The sequence below is a fragment of the Athalia rosae genome, chromosome 2, assembly GCF_917208135.1.
Source record: "Athalia rosae chromosome 2, iyAthRosa1.1, whole genome shotgun sequence".
Classification (NCBI taxonomy): Eukaryota; Metazoa; Arthropoda; class Insecta; order Hymenoptera; family Athaliidae; genus Athalia; species Athalia rosae.
In genome coordinates, this window is record NC_064027.1 from 14,745,976 (window position 1) to 14,766,304 (window position 20,329).

Sequence of the window (20,329 nt, forward strand, 5' to 3'; positions counted from 1 at the left end):
CTAACATTCTTTTTCACTCATTCGACAGACTCATAGTCTGCCTACCAAAAAAATAAGACAAGTGGGTTGTTTTTTTTTGTTATTGAAAACAGTTCTTTATTCAATTTTGTAAAATATTCCATTGGAATAATCTGAACAATCACCTTGTATACTGTGATCCACTTTCTTCAACTTTCTGGGACAAGCCAAGGTTCACAATAAAAGTTGTCACACCTCTCATACTTTCGAGTTTCACAAAATCACTAGTTCACTTATATATTGACGTATAATATTCTTCTTCCAAATCATAAAGATCAGCAGCCATGTCATCTCGTAGAGAAGCAAGTTTTTGATCGCATTCAGCCTGCTTGGTTCGAAATAATTTGCTATTTTGCGTAATAGCCTCGTTAACCGAGGGAAAGTCATTCAATATTAAATATTGCTTTATATCGGAGACTAGTTTCATTAAAGATTCTCCAGCACGCACAATATTTGCCGCACGAACATGCATTTCGTAGGTATCTTGCTCACACTGGGTCATACGTGACAGTTGCGTATCATTCTCACCCTTAGCTAGTTTTACGATTTCTGTAACAATGAAACGATGTCCATCAGTGAAGAATACCTTACTCAATAACAAATACTACATAACATGTACATAATAGTTTGAGGCTAGGTTACACTGTACCTTCAAAGTTTTCCAACATTGATTTCACATCGTCTTTCAGTCTTGTTGTATAAGATTTTAACAGTGCCTCCTTGCTCTGGGGTAAGGCTCGCTGAGCGGACATTTTGCGACAAATATTTACTATTTTTTATTGATAATAACATTAAGGTGAAAAAATTACAACGGCTTAGAATGTCAACAACACAATCAGGACTACAGCTTCGACGGGTTGTCGAGTACCATGACAAAAACATCAGCTGATAATCAGGCAGACGGTCATCTAGCGGACAAAATATTTACTTTTTCGTTCGACTGTTGTATCTGCTTGAATTCGTGTTGAATTTTATCGACCATTTCAAAAATTTGAAATGATGATTTCAGTTGGAATGTCGTTCCAACCGTTTGATCTTTTATAATCATATCAGATCATATCCGTTTTCATTCCAGAGTTATGACAGATATCAGTCAGGTATTCACACGAATGCTGCTCCTACATGAGAATCTTCATCTCTTTTCCCTGGAGTTTCCGACACACAGTTTCTACCCTTATCCCCACCACATTTACAACCCTCTTTGGCCAGGGCCAGAGCTCAAATCAATATGAACTGAATTACTCACAGGAGCCTCTCTGCTTCAGTGAAATCATTTTAGAAGAAGCACTTGTATTTGGTCACATTAAAATTGTGGAACATGAAGCTGTGCCAATAATTTTTACTTAATGACTGTATAAACCACCCTGTGACGTTGATTTTTTAAAATAGTATATATCGATTGAGTCAAACTATAAATATATAGTCATAGTTGAGTGTAGTTTATATCCAGTCAAAGTGAACTGCAATTGACACATTTTTTGACAGTACCTGTTGACATTTATTATATGTATGTATATTTTACCATGGATATTTTCTGCCACTTACGTCGCAAATTCCATGGCTCAACGATCTATAGTTGAGTTGATGTTGGAGGGTAGTTTTAAGGAGTTTTATCTGCACATCTTTGCCACAAGAAAAGGTATACTAGTGAGTTTATAGTATTTTTAGTTCAATCATTCTGATTAATTGTCAGTACAACAGTTGATTCATTTGATATATATTACACATACGATAAATTAATATAATTATTATACCATCCTAACATTTTATTTCTAATTCATTTTGTATCTCATACACATATAATAAATTGATGTGATTATTATACCATCCTGACATTTTATTTCTCATCCATTTTATACTTAATACTGCATATATAATGAATTAATAGAATTATTATACCATCCTGCCATTTTATTTATAATTAATTTTGTATCTCATACACATATAATAAATTGATACAATCATTATACCATCCTGCCATTTTATTTCTCATCCATTTTATACTTAATACACATATAATAGATTAATATAATCATCATACCATCGTAACAAATGGTTCATAATTCTAGGTATTCCACAATGTTGAAATTGTTGTTTGGCCTAACTACGTTAATTACGACAATTATCGAGGCATCGTTGCCTCCTGCAGAAGATAATGTCCTTCACATTGGTGGTATATTTCCAATTGCTGGTGAAGGGGGATGGCAGGGTGGTCAGGTATGGTGAATGTAGAATTATCATATTTTACGCATCTTGAAGGGCTTTTTGCAAAGGTAGAATGAAATTTTAATCAAACTACTGATATCATCACAGGCATGCATGCCAGCGGCAAACCTGGCCATGGATGATGTTAATCGTCAAAAGGATCTATTACCTGGGTTTACTCTGAAACTCCATTCTAACGATAGTGAGGTATAAAGATCCAAGTCCCAAATAAATATTGGTTTATCATAATCAGAGTATTTCATTTGATCTAATATTTTAATCTTATCAAAATTAGTGCGAGCCGGGTTTGGGAGCATCTGTTATGTACAACTTGTTGTACAACAAGCCACAAAAGCTGATGTTATTAGCGGGGTGCAGTACAGTATGTACCACAGTTGCAGAAGCTGCTAAAATGTGGAATTTGGTAGTTGTAAGTATATACGCGAATCACAATTGGCCGAAGTATAGCGAGAGGATACGTTATTAGATGAACGTATGAATTTATATTACCTCGCAACCTATTGCTAAAGTCTGTATAATTCATGTGATATTTTTAGTTATGCTACGGAGCTTCATCTCCAGCTTTGTCAGATCGAAATCGTTTTCCAACATTATTCAGAACTCATCCATCAGCTACAGTTCATAATCCGACCAGGATCAAGCTACTCCAAAAATTTGGATGGTCCCGTGTGGCTATTTTGCAGCAAGCCGAAGAAGTCTTCATTTCAGTGAGTCTTATTTTTAAATATCTGTAAAGGATCATGATGATGATGCAAATTCTCATCGCGCATCTGCTAAGAGGAGTGATACAACTCGTCGCAAAAATACATTTCTGCCCACAGACAGTGGAGGATTTGGAAGCTCGCTGCAAGGAAGCAGGGATTGAAATCGTAACTCGACAGAGTTTTTTGTCTGATCCTGCGGATGCGGTTCGCAATTTACGGCGTCAAGATGCTAGGGTCATAGTGGGTTTATTCTATGTCGTTGCAGCGAGGCGAGTGCTCTGCGAACTTTACCATCAAAATTTGTACGGCAAAAGTTATGTCTGGTTCTTCATTGGTTGGTACGAGGACGATTGGTTTGAGGTAAATTTGGATAAAGAAGGTATAACTTGCACTAAGGAAGAAATGCGGCAGGCAGCCGAAGGTCATTTAACGACAGAAGCTCTTATGTGGAATCAAAATAATCAGAAAACAATCAGTGGTATGACCTCAGAGGATTTCAGACAACGATTGAACAAAATGTTAGCGGAAGATGGCTACGATATTAATAACAATAGATACCCAGAGGGATACCAAGAAGCTCCACTTGCCTACGATGCTGTCTGGTCTGTAGCTTTAGGTAAGAATCTTCACAGCGACCGACAAAGCAAGGGTATTTCATTTATACAGGAGCCGTTCATTTATACAAAGCCGTCTGTTATACAGCATTCAACAAAACCATGGAAAAATTGAACAAACTTGGAAAGAGTTTGAAGAATTTCACTTACACCGATAAAGAGATAGCTGACGATATTTATTCGGCGATAAATTCAACCCAATTTCTCGGAGTTTCTGTGAGTGGCGAAAATAAATGAAGTCGAGCTTCTCACAAGACGAATATTCAGGTTTGAATTGAAAAATATTTTCCAGGGATACGTGGCGTTCAGCTCTCAAGGAGACAGGATCGCTCTGACGCAAATAGAGCAAGTTATAGACGGTGGTTACGTTAAACTTGGATATTATGATACCCAAAGTGATAATTTAACATGGTTAGGCAGGGAAAGGTGGAGAGGTGGCAAGGTTCCACAAGATAGAACAATTGTTCGCAAAGTTTTGAGAACGGTATCCTTACCGTTATTCATATGTATGGGAACAGTTTCATCGGCAGGAATTGTTATAGCCTTAGCCCTGATCATTTTCAATAGTTGGAATAGACATAGAAGGTAATCATGAACAAGTTGTTCATCGGAGAGTGATACCTACGTTTTAAAAAAAAATTTGAGTCAAGTTGATTAATAATTGTTTCTAATTACTCTTGCTCCAGAGTCATCATGTCATCACATCCTGTTTGCAACACGATAATGTTAACAGGTGTTATCACTTGTTTAGTTTCCGTGTTTCTTCTGGGCGCTGATGGCCGATTTGTAGATCCTTCAGAGTATCCAGGGATTTGTCAAGCGAGAGCTTGGATGTTGTCGACCGGATTCACTTTGGCGTTCGGAGCAATGTTTAGTAAAGTTTGGAGGGTGCACAGGTTGACGACGAAGACTAAAGCTGATCAAGCTAAGGTAAGGCTCAATTATTAAGACATTAATTGTACTATCCTAATGATTACACAAGTGTACATTTTTTATTCAAAAGTGACGTTATTTAGGAACCTTCGAAAACCAAAAATGATATCTGAGTACTCTATAGTCTTCGCACATGTCCTTAAATTACCACCAAAGGGTTTGAAGAATGATCAATTAAAAGATCTATTTTTTTCTGTAATCTCTTTATTATAAAATGAAACGGTATATCTCGATATAGCTAGGCTACAGCATAGGTTTTGAAGAATATTATCAATTATCGTGTAAAAACAAGGGTCATTCCACGTGAAACGGGCCACTTTTTCCAAAATATTCTTTGAACTTGATGAAACTTTTTTGCCGACGTAAGAAGTCTCAGAAATCATACACAGATCACTCATTAATGCCAAAATTCAAAAATTCCAAAAGCTACGATCGAACGATTTGAGATAAAAATTGCGAATTCGACAAAGTTTCATCAAGTTCAAAAAACTTTTTGCAAAAAGTACCCTGTTTAACGTTGAAAGCCCCGCGAGTAGCATAGAATCATCCCTCTATTTAAATGAATCAATAATGTAGCGATTTAGTAGCATGCTCACCAGCAAGTAACAATATCAATTTGTTATCATACAGCAGTCTCAGTTAAAGTTTGAATGCGAACTTTTCACCCTTGAAATTTTTAGGTAATGGTTTTTTGTGTACATTGCCCAACAATTGATATCTATTTTTCATCCACGTTACAACTTATAATATTTCCCACAATAAATGCTTTGCCCAATCACATGCAACGTATTGTATGTAAATTTATATGCACCACCTGTAAGAATTTTGGCATAGAATAGATGACACCGATTTTTAGAAATGTTTGGTAACACAAATACTAATATGGTATATTAATATTTAATCCTGCACGCTTTCCAGATCGGTTGCATTCCAATCCTGTATTCGTAATGTTTCCCCTTTTTCTAGTTATTTTTGGTTAAACAAAAAGTTTCATCTATACAGAAGAAGATTCAGCCGTGGAAGCTTTATACAATGGTGAGCGTCCTGCTGGCAGTTGACGTGATGATTTTAAGCGCATGGCAGATATTAGATCCATTGCAGCGACGTATTGAAATATTTCCATTAGAATCACCACTCTTTGGAGATGATGATGCCAGGATCCGACCTGAGTTGGAACACTGTGAAAGTGATCATAACATAATATGGCTCGGTAAATGGCACTCGTAATTTTTTATTAGTATAATTTTTACTCAGGGTTGAACTAATAAAAATCTCTTTCAGGCTTGATATATGGGTACAAAGGCATTGTATTAGTGTTCGGTCTATTTCTCGCCTACGAGACACGCAGTATTAAAGTAAAACAGATAAATGATTCGCGTTATGTTGGAATGTCGATCTATAATGTGGTAGTATTATGCCTCATCACAGCTCCGGTAACGATGGTAATTGCGAGTCAGCAAGATGCTAGTTTCGCCTTCGTAGCATTAGCTATAATATTCTGCTGTTTCCTAAGTATGGCTCTGATATTCGTACCGAAAGTAATAGAAGTTATACGGCATCCGAGAGATAAGGCAGAGTCAAAGTATAACCCAGATGTTGGTACATGCAAAGAAGACGAAGAACGATATCAAAAATTGCTGAACGAAAATGACGAGTTGCAGAAGTTGATCACTGCGGTAAACGATAACAATTTATCAATATTTTTCTAATCTACAATTCATAGGACCCGTCGATCTTGTTTGGTTTTGCAGAAAGAGGAGAAAATCAGGATACTGAAACAACGACTAGCTGAAAGGGATGCTGCTAAAGGAGGTACTACAAATATTCCAAAGGATTCTCTGATCGTAGCTGACTTTGTAACTGGAGAGGGAACGTCTGATAGTGCAATTGGTGGGGGTATTTCTATACATACACGATCATCTCGTGCTTCAGCTTCAGATATTGATTTTTCCGAATCGTATTTGTAAAATTTTTTAAGTTATTATATCTCATATAGATCAAGAGATTCCACAGAGCGTTATAGAGCATTGCAGAGCATGAAATTGGTTAATTAATCAATTCCCAATTAAGGATAAAATCAAACGCCCAAAACTTTTGTTACGTCCATCAAAAATGATTTCGTTTAATGCTATTCAGGCAAACGATATAAATTGTTCATTTTCTAACAGGTCATTATCAGATTAAAGTATAAGAGATAACTGCACAATCTCATAGAATGCCAAACGCTTAATAGTTAGAGTCCATTTTCGGGTTCGTTACAAAAAGAATTATTATTGGCTACCTGAAAAATCTTCGATCATAACTTTTAACTAAGGCTTTGAAAATAGAAGAAGCTTGCATGAGAACGGTTGCGCACACACAATATTTGAATACTAGATGATAATTAGTTCACAATTTTATGAATTTTTGAAAATATCAAATCGCACTTATAGATCACGAGGCTTTTACTTAAATTTCAAACGATACACAAACTAACGAAGTTATGGGAATTCTATAACTCTCATGAATGAGCTATTACGGTTGGCTTGAATGTCGATTAATCTCTGAATTATTAGTTTCAGGTAGCTAATTTAAGAAAATCTAATTACTACAAATATCGATCATCATGCATCGCTTCAGATCAATTTTTCCCTGATTATTATTATTATTATTTTCTTATTATTTACGATGGTAAATTGCAATACCGAACGCACGAATGTTGTACCTTTAGCCGTTCCTCCATTATGGATTTTTAGAAATACATATGTAGGTATGTAGAAATATTTAGAATGATGTGTGCGTACACATTCAATCATTAACTATGTGTATTGCATAAACTGGTCTACATATAACGAGATTAACGGAAAGTTCGAGTTAAATTCTGTGACTCTTAATGAATCGCGACCTTCACATTTATTACGAACGTTATTCTTCGCGTAGATGGAATCCATCTTGAGTAGGAAATATCGCGGCCTAAATGATTTTATTCGGATATCCTAGCAACGAAAATCTAAAATACGACTTGTTGCACGGTATAATTACGCCTACTTAGAACGAGTAAATTTGATTTTTTCACACTCAAAATTTGAATCTCGCCGCACCAAAAATTTGAGGATGAACTTTTATCATGACTATATCGAGAGAATAAAACAATAATCTCAAAATGAGCAAAATAAAACGAACTTAAAAATCGCAATTGTTGCCTCTGACATTTAGTCTTATGGGTCCAAAATAATAAAAATAAAAAAAATAAATACACTTTTGTACTATTTAAAGATACCAACTGGAACTTCTAGTTGAGTTGGAATTACGAAATACAGTCAAATCCGAGAAAATGATCATGTATATCTTCATTCTCAGAATTTATAATAGTAACTGTTTTGAAATTAGGTGAAATATAATTGCAGTTAAATCTCGTTAGACGATTAAATGCTGAATGTTTGCAGATTAATGTAAACCTCATGAAGCTTACTCCCAAATTGAAATGAATTTGTAGAAAATATAACGAATAGAAAAAGTGGTAATTGAACGTGCTAACGAGATTTAAATGCTTGATTTTTGAGTCCATTCATAAATTATTTGGGAGTCTTAATGAGGTAATACTCTACAGATATCATGTGATTGATTTACAATAGCCAGGAAGGCTGAAATACTCGTGTATAGTCAGAGACGTCAAAATTGTTTATGAATGGGACTAATATGTGTGTAGGACGATTATGCTATTTCAAGAAAACGGACTTTCATTTTTTGTTTTTAGAAACGGACCACGCTGGGTGACCGGGGGCTGTCGTCTATTAAACGAAAGGTTAATTAGTGAAAGAATGTATACCAAAACGAACAAAAAATAAATGAAGCATTCTCAGCCAATTATACAATTTCACTTGTATAAGATTTTAAGAAACCGACTGTAATGCAATATCGGATTTACTTACATGGTTTCATTACCATAGGGGAGGGATTTGTTTTTATCCTCATATTTAACATTTCGATCGGGAGTGCGTTACGATTGCTTATGACCATTGTTGTGTTATTCTGCGGTTCTCAACTTTTGAGTTCCTAATTGTTCGAGCAAGAGAATCTGTAGTCTGTCACATAATGAAATCATATCGCACAGGTTTCAGCACATCCAGTAAATCCGACGTTGTGTATACAAATACTTACAGTGCGAGGAAGGTCGTCTTTGTTGACATTCCTCACATCGAAATAATTAAATAAATACGAGTGTTTGATGCCACCGTGTGATTTTGGTATCATCTGTTGATTGCGATGAATCAATTCTACGATGTTTTCAAAGCTGTAAAACGATGAAGCGCACTACATGTACTGCAATTTTGATCATATGAATATCATCTCAAACGTTAATGTGATTTGACTGCAATTAGAAAATCCAGTGTAATTGATATACAATGTATCTAGCAATGTTTAGCGTACTTATTAGTGTATCGTAAGTAATAATCTATAGTAGAATATGACAATTATGAATACGTAGATAATCAAGGATAACAGATTATATCGTAAATTCGATATAATTATTGTACTTTTTTATTTCAATTGTATCAAAATTATACTTCTTTTTCTTAAACGTTAATACGATTCACCTACATACTTTCACGAAAATCAAGAGATTGTCTTCACATTTCCATTAATACATCTTTCACAAAACTTGAACACAAGTTATTGATAAATTTAATCAATAGATGTATGATTTGCGTAGCGTTTTTTACGCGTCTTATGTCGTATCTATACTGATTATTTATTGCACAAGTGAATTAAGTCGCAATTTAACGATAAATAAGGTGCTGTTTAACGGCCAACTGCCATTCTATGGAATGTTCTAGTTTCTGCTCATATTTATACCTCTAAGCTGAATAACTTTTGCTGGTATAGTTGACAAAGTTTATCTGATAATTTTTGATTTCTAGATTTGCTAGATTCGTACTGGTGTAGATATATTGGATGAAATTCGTTGAAAATATCTATATAACTTCGAATAAACAGTTCAACAGTTCAACGTTAGGTCCATATAATGAAGTTGATAATTATCATTCGCGTTTTGCAATACCTCACAAAAAATTCATCATTCTCAAAGCTATGGGTACCAAACTACAAACTTGGAACGCTGCTGAATAGTTTATGACGGTTTCATATTAGAGAAAATTATTTAATGAATGAATAAAATATCAAACGTTGAAGAAAGTACTATTATATTGTATATGTACGTTATAGAGAAATTAGAAATTTTTAATAAGTGTTTCTAAGAAATGGAATTTCATGAATGTCGTTATCTGTTATAATGAACTTGACGGAATCACTAATTTACAGCTCATGTATGACAGCTATTGTTATGTAATAATGCATAATGTACATTATGACATTTTAAAATCATACAAATATGTAACATACATGATAGGTGTGTAGTATTATACAGCTGTTTATTACACGCAGAAACTCTACAAGAGGTCCTAAACTCTACTGGATTACAAGATACAATTCATTTATATTTCAGTCAATAAAGCGAGTATGATTCGATAATACCATAATTCGTTCTTCACGAAGAACTTTTTTTTACATTTAGAGAGGTGACACCAATTTATTGTTGACTTTACTTCGTATTCGTTTCTACGACGGTTTTGGCAAAGCCAACGGATGTGTCGGCACAAAGAACGCAATAATTCCTCCAGCTGAAACAAATTTCGGGGTAGACATGAAAAAATAATTTTAAATTGATGTTTCGCATAATAATGGAAATCTAATACCGACCTATTACGACACTCCCGACGAAAAAAATTGGAACTTCGCAACTAACATCGAGCAACAATCCAAACAACACGTTGCTCAGAATTGCACCTGCTCTTCCCGAAAGTGTTGCTACTCCTGAAGTTATCGCGCTGCAGAAAAATCAATGAGATGTCTAAGAAATTTGATGATATAACAATATATAGATAGAACGTATGATGTTACAATTGTTATAAACTTACCTCACATTTGTTGGAAACAGGTCGACAATTCTACCGATAATTATCATATTTGCCATGGAACTGAATGCGGAGAACATGGAGGCAGCAATTAAATTTTGCGTCGAAGTTTTCAGCAAGTAGATCGCGCATCCGGATAGCCCGGCGAGCAACTGCGTTGCGACTATCGAGGAACAAATGGGCAAAAGCGATTAAAACATGTCGCATTTGAAAAATAGTTCGAAATAACATGACAAAATATTTTTACTTGGAAGAACTCTGCGATCCATACGATTCATCAAGTATCCGCTAGCCAGATTTCCAATAAGACAACTGAATCCTATTATTATCGTGTTGACGAATACTTTCTGATCTACAGAAATATTACAAAGTTCTGTGGTGCTCTCAGTTAATACCTGCATATACGGTAAGATAGTCGTCGACATGTTTTGAGGCTCAAGCTCTCTCGTCCACATCGAATTTTCAGTCATTCCAAGCACAGGAATCGTCGATTTATCATTATCTGATTGCAGATACGCCATTTCGCATATAGTTAGTGATTCATTCGGATGAGATACGTGAAAATTTTCGAATCGATTGAACAATTCTGGAAACCACAAGCCTAATCCGTAGTAGCTACAACAATGACACGTGTAGTATTACTTGATTATAAATTGAACCCATTAACTACAGTCATATATAAAAATTAATACCCACCCGAACATGTTTGCGCCTAGCATGCTTGCTACCAAAATCGTGTATTTTAATAACGGGGAAGAAAATATGCAGCAAAGTTGTTTCCACATATTTTTAAAAGGTCCTGATAGTGAATCACCTCGCTCACTGATTTTAGCATCATCGAAAACGAGTCTTTTAACCTGGAATGCGAAAAATATTCGAAATTAAGAGAATGCGTTCAATGTATCCATGTTGTATTTAGGATTGGTAGCAATCATTGTGGTGAGAAGATTGAAAATTTGTCCATTAGAGATTTCGATAAATTCGGTAGGACTTTTGATTTCCTCTATTTCATAGTAGAATACGAGTCATAAATATAAGGCATCAAGGTGTCAGCCAGCTGATAAGATCTAACGCGATATAAGATACAGAATTTCTGGCGCATGTGAGTATGAGTTGTCATATAATCGTATTTACAGAATCTACAGAAACACGACAAAAATTTATATCAATTACCCCTGGATTAAAGATAACCATAAATAGACGTGATTCTAAAGCACTACAAGAAATAGATAAAATATCACGAATACATGCGGTACAAAAGCTGGTCTGCCCTTTACAATGTCATGGAAAATTATGCGTATTATATATACTTATAATGAAGTGTAAGGATCTGTGTAGCTGTTCATCATTTCAGAGATAATATACGTACTGGAAAATCTTGTGTAATCCTATTTGTGTTCGCTGCATATATTTGCTTCATAATCTCCAATGCTTTAGCATGTTCTCCTTGAGAAAGTAAAAACTTAGGAGTTTCTGGATATAACGATAGGAGAAACCCGCTGATCAAAAGAGGCGCAGCAATTATAGAAATAAATAATTGCCACGAATTGTATGTGAACCCATACACCACAATATTCAATTCAATTGGAATTACCATCCACGCAAGAGCTATAAAATCAGGAAAATTTTTATATCCAAGGGCTACAGCAATTCAACGATGCATTCGCCAAAATTTGAAAAGTAACTAAAACTTCGATGAAAAGTAAACTCACCGGGTAAAACTATCCACGATACTGACCAAAAGAATCCCAGGTAACAAATACCAGCGGCTCTGAATTTTTCGCCATGAAACTCTCCGAACATTGTAAACAATAGGGATGATGGTCCTCCAATTCTGCAATGTGAATCGAATCTCCTAATGATTGCGTATTATACTTGCCACTTTCCAAACCTGCTCAACTTTTGAATCTCGATTTCATTCATCTTTTGTCTTCCAGTATTAACATTGAGATGATCCTATACATCTCTTGTATAATACTTGAAATAGAATTAGCAAATTAGCAAGCTTTTCAGAAAATTTGTGTTTTTAGAAAGTATTGAAAGATCGCAAATTGAATACACGTATCGTCGTTACATTCTCACAAAATTAGATTGTGCTGTAGCTGAAGGTATATTGTCATAAATAACTGCGAACGTACACAATTCCGTTAATAAAACGAAAGATGAACAGTGTAATGAAGTTTTGAGATAAGCTGGATAACAAAGTGACAAATCCATCAATGACAAGGGACCAAAGCATAATTCTTCTTCTGCCCATCGCGTCTGCAATAGCTCCTGAAGATATAGCGCTCAGCATGGCTCCTGCATGAAATTGAAGAATTGTACAGGCAGTGAAAATAGAGTCGAAACAATAACACTAAAAATACTGTGTGTTTAAAAAGACAGTACTATAGAACCATCATTGATTGTCAACCAAAAAATTTATGTTGCCATATGAATCGACTAATAAATATTATTCGACGATCAACTAACCGATTAAGAATGCTGAGTTCAGGTATCCCATTTGACTCGATGAAAGGCTTAGATCACATTGTGCGGAGGGCAGAACATAAGCAGTTGTACTGTATTGACAACCAACAGCAATCGCAACGAATCCGCAGACCAAAAGGAAGACTATGTTATACCGACCATATCCTGTAATTTTTGGATGAATTAAAAATTGTACCTTCGGCGATTTTAGTCGATAAATTAATCATGTAATTATCACAGCTCTGATTTATATTATCTGATGTACAAACGTATATGGTATGTGTGGTATACCCGTCAAAAGCATTGCTTCTTCAAAATTTGCCACCCCATCTCCATCTCCATCCACATTAAGTTTAACTCCCATCTGCACTTCTGGAAGCCGAATATATCGTGTCAATAAAAATTTTAAATTTGTCAATTTATTTGCGGATCATATTATAACACCACAGAATATCGATGAATCACAACGTACTTGCTGTAGTAACTTCTGCTCCACCGTTATAGGCCATCAATCATATTCCTAAGAAATTTTGGTAGAATATGCTTATATATATTGCCGCGCATGCAATGTCTCCTCCAACTTATTGTACGACTGTCACCGCTGATTTTTATTTCGAATCTTTGTATACTTTTTTTTTCTCAGTTGTATAACATTCGAGATACAGTGGCATAAATTACGATTATATACATTATCATTATTTGCATTTGATACTATCATAAAGATTGGGGAGTAGGAAGATGCTTAAGATATATGATTGTATGCAGAACGTGGTGTATGATGAGTCACCTCTTATATGGTCGACACCCAGCCAGGGCTACGGGCAGTTTTCGAAAGGTGGTTCAGATTGAAAATCGTGCTTTTCACAGTTTTATACTATCATAAAGATTAGGGAGTCAGAAGATGTTTGAGATATATGATTGTATAACGAAACTCTAATAAAACTTTGAATTCGAATCATCGACCCTAAAAATCGTGAGGTACCGATTCGCATGTAATTTCAAAAATTCAGTAATGGTAGCATGTGGTAATTGCATATGCCTTATATCACTTGAGTGCGAAATCTGGTAAGTTTGAGGATTTTTCATTGAGCCCTTTCGGAAATCATTGCGAGAGTTCGTCGTGATAAAATAACAGACCGACGTCTTTCCGGAAACCTGTTTTGATTGTTTTAAATTAGAAAAGATGATATTCGACCTATGCCAATACTTGTTTCCTATCATAAAATATGATGAAAAGAAAAATATTGTGGAGTAGAATCGGGCGCAGTCTAGATAATATTGGAAAATTTTTCTGCACCCTTGTATACGCTTTTGATGACCCAACTGCAAGTTATCGCGGTTGTATGCGCTGGTTTGTCAAATATGATGATAAGAATGGCAAAGTATCGGAAAAAAACATTGTGTTTATTCACAAAAATTGTATATGCAATCAATACAGTACAAGAGATGTATAGTATATATGTATAAATAATATATGTATGTACATGATACATGAATAAAATGGATTTCAGCCCTCAAGGTGCTATTATTGCGTATCTCATTACAACCTATGTAGTCATGTGGTTATTGGTTTTAAATAAAGTCAAGTTTATTCATCATTGATGGTTGAATGCGAATTTAGTGGTCCAGAATCATCCGGGCGAATCATCGTTGAAATGTAGTCATGTTCACGCATGCTTTTATTGTTAGACAGGTTTAAGTTCAATAATTTGAAATTGAGCGCCACGAAAAAGTATTCGCCGTTCTGAAAATATATTAGCCTTTGATGGCAGCACAATCGACCAATGACAACGCAAGGGACTTCTGCCTTTCTGCTTGTGAGGCGATTCCGCGTCTGGCTCCCAGTATAGAATGACTGCATGAATGTCCCTCACGGTCGTTGTTTAGAAGGTTATGTTTCGTTAACGTGTGCATTTATTTAAATAAAAGTAATTAATATGTCGTTTGGGACCGGCTTTGGAACTTCAACTCCCGCTGCAGCTCCCAATTTTGGATTTGGTACGCCCAGTTCCACTGCAGCTACCCCGGCTAAACCGAGTAAGTTAGAAACACGAACAGAATTTTCGAGTCCAATTGCGACTCATTTTTATACCAACCTCCCGAATGTTTCTGATTTGAAATCTCGAGATTTACGTGTTGCGTATTTTCTTAAATTGTAGCTGGAAATATCCAACTTTTCACTTTCCATATTCAATGTTTTACATTCTACAACACCGCTTTGATCAAGAAACGCGATGGATAACTGGTAAAAAAAAAATTGACATTTCAAAAGACATCTAAAGGTTAGTTAATATTGGTGATAGAATTCTGCCTGTATGGCTGCTAACATCTGATATCCTAATCACACATCGCTATTGCTTTCAAAATATTTTCGAAACGGATGAATAACTTTGAAGCGTACCAATCAAATTTTCAAGCGACCTGTTACTTAGTTAGTAATTTATCTGATGAAGAGTTGATTGATTTTGCCGAAGTCATAGATTCCTTTGGGGATACTTCCGAAGACATTCCATTCTCTGGGCAGTCCAAGTCGCACGACTCTTGATTTCTTCCATCCACAGGGCAGAATCCTTTCCTCCTCATCCTTGCAAATATGAAAGCAAGGACGCAGCACACCAAAACCAGAATTCCCAATAGTACTCCCATTATTATTAACACCGTGTTATTGGATTCGGAATCGGTGTGAGATGCTACAGCATCTGTCATTTCCGTCATATAAGTAGGAAATGTTATTGGCGTTGTTTCATCTAATTCATGCTGTTGGTCAAAAGTTGATTCTGTTGTTCCAGTTGTAAAACCCTATGTAAGATAGTGTTAGCATGAGTACATATCACAGGCTAGGTCACTAATGATAAAATTGGATGTTAGTAAATTTTTAAATATTACTGAGCTTCAATAATAACAAGAAATCAAAAGAATACCATTCATTTGTCAACACTAACAAACTGCCAAATATATGTTGGAATACGGTCCATATTATCAAATAAAAATCAATATTTAGATTCAGCAACATCTATAATAGCATTGAAGCACAGCGAGCAGACGTACTACTATTATGAAGATTAATGGAATCTTGTTATTTACGTCAAGTGGTTCGTCAGTTTCAAGTTCATGTATAAATTCTGTAGCCTCGTCCGGGGAACTTTCGCTAACTTGCCGAATAAAGTGACGGATGGGTTCATTGTAAGAGTCAGGCTTTTGCTGCGTTGGATCAAAATTAGACTTACTTTGACATAATGTTGGGCAAGAAACTTCTTAATTTGTCAGTCAAGAGATTAGGCTTATTTAATTTGTATGAATATGTGCTAACAATAAGATACGTACTTTAATGGCACCTATGCCTTTCACTAGTTTAGCTAGTTGTACAGACATTGTTGAAATTGTGATTGAAAATTTTCAATATCGTATGCACCGTGGACGAGTTCACTTGATATTCTCCACACTCTAACAGCAATCAGTGTTAGCAGCTCACATAAGTATACCACAGCCTTGATGTGAAGTAGAAATGGACTTCCGGCGATGAACAAGAGTCACGTGTTACAGGATATGTGGATTTCCCACCACAGAGATAAGTGGAATCGTTGAGGAACAGGATAACCCAAAGCATGAATTCCGATTTGCATCAGCCTTTGGTACTCATGGATGTTATTGAGATCCCAGTGGCTCTAAAATGAACTATAATCTTTGACTTGTCACAGTTCGATATCTCAGCCTCTAATACAAATTATTATAATTTTTTAAATTAGGTGCTCTTTCACTTTTTGACATTTTTGATTGCTGTATCTAACTTTGTTTGACATGGCTATTTGTCATTTGTTAATAGACAATACTCATCACCATACCATCTATGATTTAAATCCTCAACTTTGAAATCAATTGGTAGGTGATAAACAGCAAACATTTGGTACACAAACTTTAATGCTGATCAGAAATATTATCTTTTACACTATGGAACAAATGCTCAAGGTTTCTTTACATGTCATATTCGGCACTTTAAGATTTCAGTGTTAGTATTATTACCAGTTTCGAATTCTTGAGAGAGTTGGAAGTATCTTGTTTATGCTAGAAACATCATCATCGCCAACTTGGGACAATGTTAAAGTTCATTTGTGACAAATTTGAAATATTGCAAAAATGGGATTTTTATCTGAATCATTTATACAAACTGATGTTGTTATGACTCGAACATCTACACTTGGATTGTGATACATTCAGATATTGCTACTTCTAATGATTTCTTATTCATCAATAAAGCAATCCAATCGGACTTTGTCTGGGGAAAATTTCCGCCTCAGTTTTGAATGTAAATGCCACATATACGTGACCTCACAAATTTCCCTTATGTACAAAAAGTGAGAATGTTTTTTTCACTAAAATAATTTGTATTCCATGAACATTATTCTATCCACGTTATTCCAGCTGGGTTTGGGACACCATCGTTTGGCTTTGGTACACCAGCTACTTCAGCTCCAGCATTCGGGGCATTTGGTACTCCAGCAACCCAGACGCCTGCTTTTGGAACCAGCAGTGGATTCGGAACTTTAGGAGCAGTGGGATTTGGTACCCCCACCACAAGCTCGATAACATTTGGTACTCCAACTTCAACTTTTGGCTTTGGCACAGCTGGAGGATTTGGAAGTACACCGGCAACGGCATCAACGGGATTTAGTGGATTTGGAACAACTACGACTACAAGTTCAACAGGCTTTAGTGGATTTGGTGGATTTCCAACCACAGCAACTTCTTCAGCACCTAGTATGTTTTCTAGTTTTGCCGCTCCATCTACAAGCACAACAGGATTTGGAACATCATCCGGTTTTGGAGGATTTGGCACTAAACCAGCAATAACCAGTACTACCGGATTTGGTAGCTCGGGAGGAGGTATTGTATGATATGAGATAATATTATTGTTTACCTTGTCGATTCATAGTTACTATAGCCATGAGCCTACCAATGAGGGGAAAAAATTTGGTATCAATTCTAATCCATTTAGGACTCAATCTACCTATTTACTACAATGTGATGTCGCGATTCATAAAACCATTGGTAAAATCATGATTGCGAATAATCTTATTTTTCAGGAACTGTACTTCCCGGGTTCACATCAACTTTAACTCAACCTCACCAGCAGCAACTTCAGCAACTTCAGCAGCAACAGCAGCAACAATCTGTGAATACGATATCAGAAGCACTTTACAACGCAGTATTTAACTGCCAAATATTCAATGACGAACGTGATAATACTATCGCAAGATGGAACTTGATCCAAGCCTTATGGGGAACTGGAAAAGCATACTATTCGCTATCAGGACCCCCTATAGAATTGACCCAAGAAAATCCCTTGTGCAGATTCAAAGCAATTGGATATAGCCGTATGCCAGAAGCGGATAATAATGAAGGGTTGGTCGTTATTTGTTTTAACAAGAAGGAAAGTGAATTGAAAGAAGGAAAACAGGGGCTAATTACATCTCTTAACGGTATATTGGGAAATAGATCAAATTTAACAATAACCGTACATGGTATAAAGTCTATTGGTGAGAAAAAGAGCCAGATAACGGTCTGTACATCAGAGAAAGGTATCACGGGACTGCCAAGAAAAATACCAGCAAATGAATTGGTGAGTTATTTCATGCAACCTATGCAAAAACAACAACTTGCCCAGCTTGGCGTGGAAAATATTTTTCCACAAGTCAAACTGGACCCTATTCAGCTGAAAGAGTACTTGGATAATCCACCATCGTGTATCGATCCAAGATTATGGAAACAAGCGCAACTGGATAATCCAAATCCTGAGAAGTATATTCCGGTGCCTATGATTGGTTTCAATCAAGTTCAATATAGACTGAAATGCCAAGAAGAAGAAACTGTTAAACACAGAGCATTTCTTGACATGGCAGCTGAAAGAATACAAGGCTTGCAAAGACAGCATATTGCAACGCAGGCACGGTTGAAAGAACATCGAAGAACGCTCCTTGAACTGCAACATAGGGTCTTACAGGTGAATATAATGTTCATGATATTATATAATTTGAAAATATATGATCTTTCAAATGAATAGACTTGACTATTCATTATTCATTGGATAGACTAGAATTTATCGTTGATATAGATTTTCAGCTAAAAATTGACTTCCTATATAGGTACTTGTGCGGCAAGAAATAACGAGAAAAGTCGGTCTTGCATTGCAGTCAGAAGAAGAAGTATTAACAAATAGGTTTGAAGCGATGCACTCACAAATAAGTGCTCCGACACAGTTCAAAGGCAGAATAAGCGAAATGTTATCCCAATTGAGAATGAGGCGGCACATGGATTCGCAGAACCATGAACGATATACTATGGATCCTATCGCACAAGATGACATTAAAACTGTGAGTACATTCAACTATATAATGAACTGATGCTTACTTTAACTAGTTAGTTAGAATCATCTCATCATAATCTACCGTTATTCCTGATACAGTATTTGAGTATGGAACAGCAAGGAATGGCTCAACTAATTGCAACTATAAATGCCGATCTGGAGTGCCTGAAAATAATTAAAGATGGTATGTCTGACCTCCTCACCGGGCATAGCATCTCCTGAGATCACCAGTTGTTGCTCGTCCAACATATCAGGGATAAGCTATATGAAAGTCGGCTTTGTTTACCGTCTAACAAAAAAAAGAAAAGTGACTTTCTTCTATTACAAACAGTTACGTAACAAAGTGAATTACAGGTTTGTTAATCTGTTGAACTTTGAATCTCTGCCGAACTATGATTGTGGACAACAATTTTCGCCCTATAATTACCTTCGGCAAACTCGAAGTTTGTTAAGACATTACGAAATTGTGTTTAACCACCCAGCAATGCCAATATGATTCTGTGAATAGGGATTTCCAAAATAATTATAATTTATATTATCAGATTATTTTGTAATGTTATGCACAATCTTCAAACGAAAACAGTGAATTTCTTAGGTTCAAGATTTGTATAATTGTTAGATATAAAATGGGTTGTGTCAAATCAGACAACTGTAAAATGCTACTGTTGATTTTTGTTTCATAAAGTGCCAGGACATGTTGTAAATGTTCTTCAAATAATCTTGAAGAAAAAGAATTGTGAATAAAATTGTAAATCAATAAAAGTGAAGATGAATTCATATCGAAACGTATGATGTCTTCGATAATATTCACGCCATCGTGTATAATGTATTCACGATGAGGCTTAAGAACTCAAATTCCAACGAAATCCTTAATCTTCCCGTACCGGCGCTCCTCTGCTTTAATTCCGTAACTTATTGTTAGTCGGCGATCAACTTCCATAAGGTGAACACGTGTATCGAAATCATGTATTACTTAATTACTCGAACGTGAAAAATGTAGTAAATAAAATTATACCCCAAACATTTACGTGATGGTCGTTCAAGTCAGAT

At 35.7% G+C, this 20,329-nt stretch overlaps 5 protein-coding genes across 8 annotated transcripts; 2 read left to right on the forward strand and 3 right to left on the reverse strand.

Moving 5' to 3' along the window:
* Positions 1-66: 66 nt before the first annotated feature.
* On the reverse strand, positions 67-897 carry LOC105684786 (mediator of RNA polymerase II transcription subunit 22-like). The gene is made up of 2 exons (XM_012398414.3): positions 668-897; positions 67-567 (listed from the first exon to the last, which is right to left on the reverse strand). Exons 1-2 carry the CDS (start codon positions 768-770, stop codon positions 248-250), a joined length of 423 nt encoding a protein of 140 aa, XP_012253837.1. The 5' UTR covers positions 771-897; the 3' UTR covers positions 67-247.
* A 52-nt stretch (positions 898-949) lies between these two features.
* On the forward strand, positions 950-10,014 carry LOC105684853 (gamma-aminobutyric acid type B receptor subunit 1). 3 transcript variants are annotated; one of them, XM_012398532.3, is made up of 13 exons: positions 950-1,657; positions 2,088-2,235; positions 2,332-2,430; positions 2,519-2,653; positions 2,781-2,951; positions 3,066-3,564; positions 3,651-3,778; positions 3,855-4,147; positions 4,249-4,492; positions 5,462-5,705; positions 5,777-6,171; positions 6,247-6,385; positions 8,232-10,014. In XM_012398532.3, exons 2-13 carry the CDS (start codon positions 2,098-2,100, stop codon positions 8,249-8,251), a joined length of 2,505 nt encoding a protein of 834 aa, XP_012253955.1. In that variant the 5' UTR covers positions 950-1,657; positions 2,088-2,097; the 3' UTR covers positions 8,252-10,014. The 3 variants fall into 3 exon arrangements, with proteins under 3 accessions (XP_012253955.1, XP_048506746.1, XP_012253954.1); XM_048650789.1 differs by having other exon boundaries at positions 5,498-5,705; XM_012398531.3 differs by having other exon boundaries at positions 6,247-10,014.
* On the reverse strand, positions 9,888-13,547 carry LOC105684854 (synaptic vesicle glycoprotein 2B-like). Of its 2 annotated transcripts, XM_012398534.2 has the most exons (11): positions 13,391-13,547; positions 13,210-13,290; positions 12,922-13,083; positions 12,588-12,750; positions 12,162-12,283; positions 11,819-12,057; positions 11,146-11,306; positions 10,697-11,064; positions 10,453-10,612; positions 10,235-10,362; positions 9,888-10,155 (listed from the first exon to the last, which is right to left on the reverse strand). In XM_012398534.2, exons 1-11 carry the CDS (start codon positions 13,425-13,427, stop codon positions 10,094-10,096), a joined length of 1,683 nt encoding a protein of 560 aa, XP_012253957.2. In that variant the 5' UTR covers positions 13,428-13,547; the 3' UTR covers positions 9,888-10,093. The 2 variants fall into 2 exon arrangements, with proteins under 2 accessions (XP_012253957.2, XP_048506747.1); XM_048650790.1 differs by lacking the exon at positions 13,391-13,547 and having other exon boundaries at positions 13,188-13,281.
* Positions 13,548-14,303: 756 nt separating this feature from the next.
* Positions 14,304-16,433, reverse strand: LOC105684873. The gene is made up of 2 exons (XM_012398563.3): positions 16,243-16,433; positions 14,304-15,717 (listed from the first exon to the last, which is right to left on the reverse strand). Exons 1-2 carry the CDS (start codon positions 16,288-16,290, stop codon positions 15,343-15,345), a joined length of 423 nt encoding a protein of 140 aa, XP_012253986.1. The 5' UTR covers positions 16,291-16,433; the 3' UTR covers positions 14,304-15,342.
* Positions 14,734-20,068, forward strand: LOC105684872 (nuclear pore complex protein Nup54). Its single transcript, XM_012398562.3, has 5 exons — positions 14,734-14,955; positions 17,338-17,799; positions 18,000-18,916; positions 19,059-19,286; positions 19,379-20,068. Exons 1-5 carry the CDS (start codon positions 14,856-14,858, stop codon positions 19,499-19,501), a joined length of 1,830 nt encoding a protein of 609 aa, XP_012253985.2. The 5' UTR covers positions 14,734-14,855; the 3' UTR covers positions 19,502-20,068.
* Positions 20,069-20,329: the final 261 nt, after the last annotated feature.

What these genes read in the sequence shown, in the direction of transcription:
- LOC105684854 (XM_012398534.2), bottom strand. Translation starts at nt 13,427, where the DNA reads ATGGCCTATAACGGTGGAGCAGAAGTTACTACAGCAA. An exon ending in ATCGTGGATAGTTTTACCCG is followed by an intron (nt 12,058 to 12,161) that starts GTGAGTTTACTT and finishes CTGATTTTATAG; the next exon opens with CTCTTGCGTGGATGGTAATT. An exon ending in CGTCGGGAGTGTCGTAATAG is followed by an intron (nt 10,156 to 10,234) that starts GTCGGTATTAGA and finishes AATTTGTTTCAG; the next exon opens with CTGGAGGAATTATTGCGTTC.
- LOC105684872 (XM_012398562.3), top strand. Translation starts at nt 14,856, where the DNA reads ATGTCGTTTGGGACCGGCTTTGGAACTTCAACTCCCGCTGCAGCTCCC. An exon ending in AGCTACCCCGGCTAAACCGA is followed by an intron (nt 14,956 to 17,337) that starts GTAAGTTAGAAA and finishes ACGTTATTCCAG; the next exon opens with CTGGGTTTGGGACACCATCG. An exon ending in CACAAGATGACATTAAAACT is followed by an intron (nt 19,287 to 19,378) that starts GTGAGTACATTC and finishes TTCCTGATACAG; the next exon opens with TATTTGAGTATGGAACAGCA.
- LOC105684786 (XM_012398414.3), bottom strand. Translation starts at nt 770, where the DNA reads ATGTCCGCTCAGCGAGCCTTACCCCAGAGCAAGGAGGCACTGTTAAAA. An exon ending in AATGTTGGAAAACTTTGAAG is followed by an intron (nt 568 to 667) that starts GTACAGTGTAAC and finishes TCATTGTTACAG; the next exon opens with AAATCGTAAAACTAGCTAAG.
- LOC105684873 (XM_012398563.3), bottom strand. Translation starts at nt 16,290, where the DNA reads ATGTCTGTACAACTAGCTAAACTAGTGAAAGGCATAGGTGCCATTAAA. An exon ending in AAGGCATAGGTGCCATTAAA is followed by an intron (nt 15,718 to 16,242) that starts GTACGTATCTTA and finishes TATCTTACATAG; the next exon opens with GGTTTTACAACTGGAACAAC.
- LOC105684853 (XM_012398531.3), top strand. Translation starts at nt 2,098, where the DNA reads ATGTTGAAATTGTTGTTTGGCCTAACTACGTTAATTACGACAATTATC. An exon ending in GGGGATGGCAGGGTGGTCAG is followed by an intron (nt 2,236 to 2,331) that starts GTATGGTGAATG and finishes ATATCATCACAG; the next exon opens with GCATGCATGCCAGCGGCAAA. An exon ending in CTAAAGCTGATCAAGCTAAG is followed by an intron (nt 4,493 to 5,461) that starts GTAAGGCTCAAT and finishes CCCTTTTTCTAG; the next exon opens with TTATTTTTGGTTAAACAAAA.